The sequence below is a fragment of the Dermochelys coriacea genome, chromosome 3 (assembly GCF_009764565.3).
Source record: "Dermochelys coriacea isolate rDerCor1 chromosome 3, rDerCor1.pri.v4, whole genome shotgun sequence".
NCBI lineage: Eukaryota > Metazoa > Chordata > Testudines > Dermochelyidae > Dermochelys > Dermochelys coriacea.
Genome location: NC_050070.1, coordinates 13,543,303 through 13,554,553, shown reverse-complemented (window position 1 = coordinate 13,554,553; position 11,251 = coordinate 13,543,303). Strand labels below are relative to the sequence as shown.

At 43.0% G+C, this 11,251-nt stretch overlaps 1 protein-coding gene across 1 annotated transcript; it reads right to left on the bottom strand.

Moving 5' to 3' along the window:
* Positions 1–389: 389 nt before the first annotated feature.
* On the bottom strand, positions 390–10,671 carry LOC119852624 (cytochrome P450 2B4-like). The gene is made up of 4 exons (XM_038394021.2): positions 10,654–10,671; positions 1,424–1,597; positions 1,194–1,335; positions 390–598 (listed from the first exon to the last, which is right to left on the bottom strand). Exons 1-4 carry the CDS (start codon positions 10,669–10,671, stop codon positions 405–407), a joined length of 528 nt encoding a protein of 175 aa, XP_038249949.2. The 3' UTR covers positions 390–404.
* Positions 10,672–11,251: the final 580 nt, after the last annotated feature.

The following is an 11,251-nucleotide window of genomic DNA, read 5'->3' as shown; positions in this document are numbered from 1 at the left end:
TCCTTTGGCTCAGGGTCCAAAGTCAGGGGCCATTCAATCTGCTGTCAGTTTTGTGATAGATCACCTTCAGTTCTCTTAAGTTAAAGAGAAAAGGGAATATTCAAAATATGTTCTCCCTTCTCATTCAAATCTGCTTATGTGATCATGTGCCTCTCTAGGGTTGTGCTAGCTCTAGTGAGGAGAAGGTCCTACTACCTTGTCAAGATCTATCAGAGTAACTCCTTTAGCTGCAGTTAGATGGGCTAGTACTGTTGATGCTGAAGGCCCCAGGTTCAATCCCGACTGACCATCATGATGTTTATGTGCATGAGGTCATGTGATTTCTTTTCTGGAGGAATTTAAATAATCCATTTTTATTCTGTTTTAATTGGTGAGTTTGAAAGTCCTGGTAATTAAAGTCCCTCTTAAAAACTTACTTTAGGAATAACATAGCCATTAAATCTGACATCCTCAATAGTCTCATGAGCTAAGCTCATTGGCAAGATATTAGCAAACCTCTGAATTTCATGGATGACTGTGTCCGTATATGGCATTTGTGTCCGATGTTCATAACGAAGCTGGGCAGATCCTATAACTCTTTCGATCTCTTGGACTTTTTCTGAACAATTAAGAGAGTGAAAGCAGGTGCTTATATGGTCAATGCCCGCCCATAACGCACTGGATGTCTGTAAGCACTCATCCCTATACCTCCACCCCACCCCGCCTCCTTCCCCCGCAAGGTAGCCATAAACATTTGATGCAATTAGGATGACCTCCTAATGTACATACTGTTTTTATTTTTATTTTTGTTCAGGGTTCTCTCTTGACTTGTAACAATGTCTGTCTCTGTATGTACAGATAAATGCAAATGAATTGATAAGAGAATGTATATAACGGGCCACTATGGCACCATATCTTTGAAGCTGCTTGTCAGTCTTCCCGGTACTGTAAATAAACCCCCTTCAGTATTGTCTGTGCTTGCCTGATTCTTGGGGAAAGGAATCTTTTTGCCTAACATTTTACTTTCATGATAGCTGAGTCTGTCTTCTCCCTACTGCGAGGGATGACATCATACCAGAGGTCTTGCATTTGAACATGGGTGAGGACTGTTGTGTCTGTATGCGTATGGACATAGTTTGTACAAAAGCACACTCAATACATACAGAGCAGAGTAAGAGAAGTGATGAACAGTCAGAAGGGCTCAGAAATCTTACTCTGAATGGCTGGGTATTTCATCATAAGCAAAAGGCCCCAGCGGAGTGTGGTGGAAGTTGTTTCCATCCCAGCCCTGAACAGATTACTCACCAGGCTTTGCAAATTCTCATTTTTGAAATGGGAATTGGGATTAGATATTTCCTGCAAGTACAAAACTCTCTGTTAAAGTTTAAAGAATATTGGCAATCAGGGAAAATCTGCATTAACCAGCCCCCTACCCCATCAGTACCTCCTGCTGCCTGATGAGAAAGGTATCAATGAAACTTCTCTGGTCATTGGGATCTAATTGCTTCAGGTGTTTGATGAAAGTCTGCTGAATAAAGGAGTACAGTTCTTCCAGATTATTAAAGACAGTCTTGTGATTTCCTGGTAGGAACCAAAGGAAGGGAAACATATTGAACACCTAAAGGAAGGGAATAGCACAATTAGCAAAAGGAAACAGAGCTTATAGTGGTTAACAAATCATTCATGATCAGCCTGTGGCTTTACAGTAATATGTATTGAGATGATAAACATGGTCTTGTAAATAATAGGGCCTGTTTCTATACGCCTTCCATATGCAGAACTCCCATTGAGGTCAATGAAACAACTCTTAGAACTCATCATCTTCAGCAATGAATTAATTACAAGAGTTAACATGAGCATTAATATTAACAATAACATTAAATCTATTACAAGTGTACATCCACAACCAGTTTTGTTATGCCAAACCTTTTGTTTAGATAGACCATTTTTAGGTGGGTTTGTTCAATACCCCTTTTGAGTCTTTGTAGCTTTTCGTTTACCTCAGGGTTTTCCTTGACATAGGCTTTTAGTTTAACCACATCCTTTGGGCTTTGTTTTTTTAGAGATGAGTGAAGCAAGTTTGTAAAGGCACTTTGCCTTTCAGGAATTCTTTTCCCTTTTTAGAGGGTTGAAATTTGAGCTTTCTGGTATACCATAATCTATGGTCTGGCTGGCTATGTTCTTATTGCCAGCAGCTATGGGCAACTTTGTTCCTCCCTTGTCAGCTAGGTAGTTTGCATGGACACCACACCTTAAAGAGTCACAACCATTTTCTATCATCATGTCTGAACTACAGTTCTGCTTTTCAACAACTGAATTTTTGCATCCATAAGGCATTAGGTGCCTCAGAGCTTACTTAGAGGTGATAAAACATATCCAAAGAGTCCAGGAGTCTGTTTACAAGGCTGCTCTGCTGTGTAAAGCCAGGAATCCAGCCTTCCTATTGAACCTGACACACTAACTGTTCACTTTCAATATTAGTTAACAAACAAGCCTCCTTTAAGTTATCTGCAATCATAGTGCCGTCAAATCCCTTCCACTTAAGGTGGATTTTAGCCAAAGGCATTCTTACAAAATATTCAGATAATGCTACAACAGTTACACTTTCACTTGGCAAATAATCTTCCTCCCTGACAAGACTTGCTTTAACCAAAGTAATATCTGCTGTGGTGTTCCTCCATGCCATACACCTTATTCCATTAACTTCTGCACTGCTAATAAACTCTGTATTATTATTCCCATAGTTAGCTTTAATATGAATTTTAAGGTCAAGTCCGTCAGAGACAATAGTAATAGCATTTGCACACAAGGCAGCAGCACTGGGCTCTGTTTGGTTTGCCTCTGTGTTTGGAATAAATGGATTAGCATTTACTGGGTTTGCTGGTTTATTTTTTACATTTGGACACTGGTTTGATGACAAATGACATACCACTTGTCTTTCATTAGAATATGAATTTTTCTGTTCTGGGCTTCCATGAGCTTTTTTATGAGAGTTGGGGTTAGTTTTATTTTTAAACTCTTCCTTCCTTTTAAACCGGGGTGAATAGTGATTATTCTTTCTGAGGGACTTATTTCTTTCATGACTTTGATTCTGCACAAATTCATCTGCAATTTCAGCAGCATGCAAGACAGAACTGGGCTTTTTATCACATATAGCAGCCTGGACCTCATCTGGCACCAAATTTAACATCTGTTCAAGGATAATTAATTGCATTAATTGTTCAAAATTACCCCAATCTTTCTCACCAGTAATCCACTTCCTGACAAAACCTAACAGATTATGAGCACATTTTACATTTTAAAATTTCTAAATTTCAACCTGTACGTTTCAGAGATAACCTTGAAATGTTTTAACACAGTATCTTTATATTTTATATAATTCAAAGCTTCATCCATACCCATTTCATTGAACACTTCCCTAGCTTTCACAGTCAATCTGGTCAGCAGGACAGGCATGCACTGCACTTCTGGGATATGGTGAATTTCACATAGACGTTGAAAGATAGATAGAAATTCCTCGATGTCTTCAAAAAGAAAAGGAGTACTTGTGGCACCTTAGAGACTAACAAATTTGTTAGTCTCTAAGGTGCCACAAGTACTCCTTTTCTTTTTGCGAATACAGACTAACACGGCTGCTACTCTGAAATCGAGGTCTTCAGTATCTTTGTAAATGGGACAAATTTTTTTCCAGTTTTTGTTGTCATGAGGGGATTGATTTCTAGGCTGTGGCAGCTTTTTCTGCTCTTCCAAGACTTGGAGCTGAAGTCTGGCAGATTCTTGTTCCATCTGGTGAGCCTTCTCCTCAGCAGCTAGCTGTTCCATATGCCTTAGGTGGGCAGCTCTTTCTCTTTCTCCTCTTTCTCTTTCAGCAGCTTCTTGTTCCATTTTAGCGATCCTTTCTCTAGGTTCTCTTTCCATATCAGCTATCTTTTGCTTTTCCTGCAATCAAAGATCTGCCATGGTTTGTTCATGTTCAAACTGCAGCTTGTTTTTCTGATCACTGGCCATTAACAGATTTTTCAGTTCTTGCTCTGGGGCCTTTTTCTTAAAAGACAACCCCCTCTGTGAGCACAATTCTTCCAGGCTTTTTCTATCAAGATCTTCATATGACGGTGGGTCACTCATTATAACTGATTTTTAACCTTTAAACTCTCCAATATCAAAATTAATTTTTTACAAGCGTGTGGTTCTGATCCAAAAACCCAATTAACCTGTGGTAATGTGTATCCTAGCCAGACTATGCCACTGTGATTGGAGTCCCAGAGGAGCCACACCAAGATTACCCAATTAGGGCAAACCGCAAAGAATGGGGCAGACAATCCCCCAAACTGGTGGATATTCCAGTACTTAGATTTACCAAGACAGCAAAAAACAGCTTCTATAATACTTTACTGGTTACCCAGATTTAGCCAACAACACAGTTCCCTTAAAGCAACCCAGCCTTAGGCCTCCACCCAGACACCCAAGTTAAATATGATGACGATTACTGAAAATCTTATTCATCATATAAGAAAGCTCTACCAATCCCAAAGGAACGAACACATTACCTCCCATCTTAATGAATATATCAGATCTTACCCAAATACATGCTTACAGCCAAGTCTTCTTAACTAAGATAACATTTATTAAAAAAGAAAAGAGAGAGAGAGAGAGAGTATTAGTTAAAATATCAGTATACATACAGACACGAGTATAGGATTGAGGGCAGAGGTAGAGTCAGGGTGTAGCCATGAGTAGAGGGGGGTTCAGCACTCACCGACGCGAGCAGAAGACTGCACCTATGCTCCCAGGGCTGCCCCTGACAGAGGCGCCAACTTTCTATTTTCCTTGGGGGTGCTTGATCCCTGCTCCTTCCCAGGCCCTGTTCCCACTCCATGCCTTCCCCTAAGACTCCATCCCTGCCCTAACTCTTCCTGCCGCCACCCTGCTTCTTCCCACCCCATTCCACACACTTCCCAAAGCATACCCCGCCCTCGCTCTGCCCCCTTCCCCAAGTGCCTCCTGCATGCCGCTGAACACCAGCGGGTGGGAGGTGCTGGGAGGGAGAGGGAGGAGCTGATCAGTGGGGTCGCCGGTCAGTGGGGCTCCTCTCCCTTCCCCACACAAGCTCCTTCTGTGCACCCACCTATGCCCTTCTTTGTCAGGGACACCCTACAACTCCCCACAACCTCCCCCATGCTAGAGGTTCTGTGAATCTCAGTTCCCCCTCCTCCCATACCAGGGTCCCCCATTCTCTCCTCCTGCCACAGTGGCTCTGTGTGCACCCCATCTCCTAATTCCCTCCATTCCCCTCCATGGCTGGAGCTCTGTGTGCCTCCTACTTCACCATACCAGCTTCTCCCAATCTCTCTACAACAGAGGATGTGTGCTCCACCCCCATGCTCCCCTCTCCCTTTTCCAGGGTCCTCCATTCTCTCCCCATGGCAAAGGATCTGTGTGCACCCACACTCTCCTCTATGCTCCCCATTATTTCCTTTCCTATACTATGAATACTGTGTACCCCATTCCAAACTCCCTCCATTCCCACCTTCCCCTCATGCCAGGGGCTTTGCGTGCCCCTCTTCCCCAATTCCAGGGTCCCCCATTCTCCACCCCCATGGCAAGGGATCTGTGTGTGCCCCAATTCCCCCCTTTACCACCCATATTCCCCATTTCCCCTCCCTCCATACCAGGGTTTTCTAATCTGCATCCTGCCAGGGGTTCTGTGTTCCCCATTCACCCCATGCCCCCTGTGATGATTTCTGGGGATCCCAGCAATGTGAGTCACCTTATTACCCTCCCCCTCCCTCCTCCAGTGAGAGAGAGACTTGCCAGCTCCCTGACCTCTGCTTTCTGTTAGCTACCCAAGCACTCTCCGCTGGGCTATGCAGCCCTCACTTTGTGTTGCAAGTTACCAGTAGGTGCACCCCAGTCCTTCGCCGTGTTCCCCTGTGGTGCCCAGCCCCTTAGCCACTGAACATGCACAGTAACACGAGGTCTGCTGTCCCCAAGGGGCCAGCGATGACACCAGCTCGTTTGATCCAGCGGATTATCAGCACTTAATACCACAGGAAGCATAGATGACTCTGTGCCTGCTGGCAGTGGTGGGGCACAAGCCAGGAACAGCTCAAGTCAAGACTAGCCCTGCCTCATATGGAAAGCAGCCCTGCCTCTCTGCGGAGTTAAAGCAGCCCCTCTGAGCAGCTTCCAGCTGTTCCTCCACTCCTGCCTCTGCCTCTCCCTACTTGATGCAGCTCCCTGGCTCAGCTGCTCTGTAGGGAGGGGGCCTGGCCAAACTATGTGACTGAGCAATCTGGGGTGTGTGTGTGACCCCGTATGCCCCCCGCCCCCATCGCCTCTGCCAGAAAGTCTAATTTGCTTTCTAAAGGCTAAACTTAACTTGCCAGGCTAACCTCCAATCTAAGTAAGTTTATCTCACCCTAAATGTCGTTTGCAGCATTTCAACCACGCCTGGTTGTGATCCAGTTTTCAAAAACATAAACATGCTGTTTGTTTACATCCTAGTTGTAGGATGCCAAGGTCTTCTTTGTTCCCCATATACACTCCCCCATGCCTTAGAAGTGTATTTTAGGACAAAGGTTCTTGTCCTCTGCTGCGAGTCTCTAGCTGTTAGTTCCTTTCTAAAGTTCCTACAATCCTTCATCTGTGTTCAGCCTAGATGGATGATGGGAGACACATTGTGAAGGACACAATGCTTAATTTATATCTCAACAGGGAGACAGGTAAATAAATATCCCAGAAAATGTTTGTCAACCCTGCCTTTAAAACATATTTTGATAATATACACTTAACTCTTTACATAGTCTCTGCACATGCATTTCACAACGATATTAACGGCCAGCTTGACCCTGCTTTCATTTAAGATCTTCCATGACACTCTTTGGTGAGCCAGAGTGTACATACCAGGATCAGAATCTGCTTGTAAGCCCATTGCCAGTTGGTATTGAGGGGTTTTAGGGTCACATCCTTATACCAGAGTTCTCTATTCTCCACCTCATGCCAAAGGTTGTGTGCACACCCCCATTTCCTGCCATTCCCACTTTGCTCCAACCATTATTCTTCTTTCTGTCTGGGGGGCTAAGTAATTCCGGATGTCACCATTGTGACGGGTTGGGTCACAGAAACCTCCTTGGGCACTGCCACCTGATGTGCTAGAACTACTTCTGAGCCCATTTTCCCTGGCAGCTTGCGACTTCAGTGCCTTGCCTGGTTGTGCCAGACTCGCTAGCCTGCTACAAACACAGACACAGGTCTGAACCACATCCCACAAAAGCTTCAGGCTTAACTGAAAACAGTTTAAGAAGTGCTCCTGTCTCCAAAACCCAGATACCCAATTCCCAATGGGATCCAAACCCCAAATAAATCCGTTTTACCCTGTATAAGCTTTATACAGGGTAAACTCATAAATTGTTCGCCCTCTATAACACTAGAGATATGCACAGCTGTTTGCTCCCCCAGGAATTAATACTTGCTCTGGGTTAATTAATAAGTAAAAAGTGATTTTATTAAATATAAAAAGTAGGATTTAAGTGGTTCCAAGTAATAACAGACAGAACAAAGTGAATTATCAAGCAAAATAAAATAAAACATGCAAGTCTAAACCTAATACAGTAAGAAACTAAATGCAGGTAAATCTCACCCTCAGAGATGTTTCAATACACTTCTATTACAGACTAGACTTCCTCTTAGTCTGGGTCCAGCAATCACTCACACCCCTGTAGTTACTGTCCTTTGTTCCAGTTTCTTTCAGGCATCTCTTTGGGGTGGCAAGGTTATCTCTTGAATCAGCTGAAGACAAAATGGAGAGGTTTTCCAGGGGCTTATATAGCCTCTCTCTTGTGGGTGGAAACTCCTCTCCTTCCCTGTGTAGAATTACAGCTACAAGATGGAGTTTTGGAGTCACATGGGCAAGTCACATGTCCATGCATGACTCAGTTCTTTACAGGCCAACACCATTGTCCACATGCTAGTTTGAATGTTCCCAGGAAAGCTCAGATGTGGATTGGCATCTATCAAGGTCCATTGTTAGCCAAGTACTCCCAATTACTTGAATAACCCCTTCACACTGTGTTGACCAGATTTGCCTTAGATGCTTCCTACAGCAAACACTTTAAATACAAGCATAGAGCCAACACTCATAACTTCAGATATAAAAATGATACATACATATGAATAGGATGAATACATTCAGTAGAACATAACCTTTGCAAAGATAGGTTACATGGCATATGTAGCATAAAACATATTCCAAGTATATCATATTTACATTCATAAGCATATTTCTATAAAGCATTATCGGGTCCAATGTCACAGCCATGTTGAACTCTATGAGGAGGATGGGTAGAGTTAAGAGAAATGGGTATTGTTATACTAGAAACAGTTACAGCCATCCGCCAACTGTTTGAGCTCTAGACAATTGCAGAGGTGTTTGAGTCTGTGGCTGTGCTAAAGAGCTGGCAGGGCTTTATGTGTCTCCCATTTGCCCCTTTTGATTTTCTATTTCCCCCCCCCCAACCAATAGAATTTTGACCAATGATGCCTAGAATAGTCCACAGAGAAAAGGAGTACTTGTGGCACCTTAGAGACTAACAAATCTATTAGAGCATAAGCTTTCGTGAGCTACAGCTCACTTCATCGAAGCTTATGCTCTAATAAATTTGTTAGTCTCTAAGGTGCCACAAGTACTCCTTTTCTTTTTGCGAATACAGACTAACACGGCTGCTACTCTGAAACCTAGAATAGTCCAAGTACTCTTTCTCTTTTTGCGGATACAGACTAACACGGCTGCTACTCTGAAACCTAGAATAGTCCTTGAAATTTTAGAATTGATTGGATATGGCATTCAAAAGTTGTTGTGATACAGATAGAGAAATGTCAAGTTGAGTGTAAGGCCTTCACACAGGGCAGGGTTACTCCATCACTGGGCCCTTGGTGACCACAGGGTCACAGCACTGCTCAGGTTTGGCCTGGCTGCCCTTCTGTTACGATGGAGGAGCAAGTAAGGCCAAATTTGAGTGAGTGCCATCGTAACCTGGCACATGGGCTCACAGAACTGCTTAGGTTTGCCCCACCTTATGAATTTGGGCCCTACACACGTGCCTACTTGCCTATTAATTAATCCGGCCCTGCCTTCACAAGATCAACCAAGCAGGAAAAAGGCAAGTGTAGCTGTCCCACTCGTGTTTGTACCTTGACCAGCTGACAGGTGTTATAACTACAGCTAGCTTTCGCTGCACTAGGATTGCAACATTTATTGATATGTTCAAAGTACACTTTTTTTCCTACTGCAGACAAGCCCTTAAAGAGAGAAACAGAAGCAGAGGGTAAGGTTGAAATTTTCAAACTTGCCCAAACCTGTTTATAACCCCTTTGCCAATTGGCATTGAGGGGTTTTGAGGTCACACCCCCATACCAGGGTTCTGTATTCTCCCCCTCATGCCATGGGCTGTGTGCACCCCCCCCGCCCTCATTTTCCCCCATTCCCACTTCTCAACCATTATTCTTCTTTCTGTAAGTCATTCAGGCTATCAGAGTGGTTAGACAAACACCTGGCTAGAACGGTCTAGTTATTACTTAGTCCTGCTTTGAATGCAGGGGACTGGACTAAAACTAGATGACCTTTTGAGGTTCCTTCCAGTCCTTACTTCTATGATTCTATGAAAGCTCTTTTTCCTTCTCTTCCAGTTCTAGGACTACATTTTGGGGAAATGCACATTAAAAGGCTTTTAAAAGGATGCCAGTGTATTTAATTTATTAAAAATCCGTTTCCTTTGCTAATTATGAAAATAATTAATATGAGGCTAACATTTGCATTTCTTTATTGTCTCCTATCAACTCAAATACAGTGATAAATGTATATTGTTTAAATAATCAATTCTGATCAGAAACTTCTCAAAAGTAGAATATCTTGTCCTATAAGTGCAGATTCTGTCTGCACTTAAAGTCTGGGTCAATATGAATAATGTGATGTATTCTGAAAGAGCTGATCATCATGAATATAGAGTGTTTATAAGTTGCTATGTGGTTTTCTATAGATGATCTTTTAAAATTAAAAAGCCTGATCTAATATAACAAGTGCATGCTCTCTTTGTCTTAGGTACTTATGTGGCTATTCCTGTAGTATCTGAGTACCTTGGAATCATTTTAGTGTATTTATCTTCACATCCCCCCTGTGAGGTAGGGCAGTGGTATTATCCCCACTTTATAGATGTGGAATTGAAGCACAGAAAGGCTACATGACATGCCCAAGGTCGCACAGGAAGTTTGTTGTGGAGCAGAAAATGGAACTCTGGCCTCTGGCTAACACCCTAGCCACTGAACCATTCTCTCTCTCCATTTGTATTATTTATTTATTTGTAAACCTGGTTTAAATTGATGTAGAATGCCCATTCATAAAGTTGCACTGAAACCAGTGCAAGGTTGTGTGTTAAACAGATCCACATAGGTTTATTCCAGCACACAAATTCTTTCGGTGATCCGCCTTTGGTGCAAACTGTTTATTTCAATGGAGCTGTGCCCATATACGCCAACAGAGGGTCTGACCCCAGATGTTATCCTTCAGCATCCTGCACAGCTCCACCCTGGTTTGCATCTTGTTTGTTGTTGCATCCCCTATCTCTGATCTGCCAAGAATGTTGTGTTGCCCTCCCATTTGGTTTTTTCTCTACTTCCCACCTTGTTGACTTCTTCCATGCTTCCCACTTTGTATGGGGCCTTTGACCAAACCTTAAGCGCATGTGTGGTGGAATAAACATTGGTGGAGTATCTAGACTAGCATTTACAAGTGAATTGATTAATTTGAGTTAATTGGCAATCAAAACATTTGAGTTAGAACAGGACCACAGATTCTTGACTAAACAAGCCCACTAGCCTCATTCAGGGATCTCACAATTTAATTACTGTTAGTTTCCAATTTGTCACGCATAGGATCCTTATCAAAGAGCCACAGTTACATGGTTTGGTTTAGCTTCTTGTTTATTTGAACCCCCACTAGTTCTCATTTGAATTTGTCTGGATCTGGCTTCCAGCCAGGGGTACTTGTTATGCCTCTCTTGGGTAGATTAACATTTCTCCAGCCCTTGATTAAATTTTGTGGCTCCTTTCTACACCCTCTCCAATTTTGCAACATCCTTTTAAAAACATTCTGTTCTCTTTTCCCTGCTGCTCCCAGCCTACCAGCTCAGTGACTGTGGGATTTCTCTGGCCACCTCGCAGGGGAGGGATGCACAAAAGAGTGGGCAGGATGAAGAGTGTGGGGGGACAGTGCTATTCA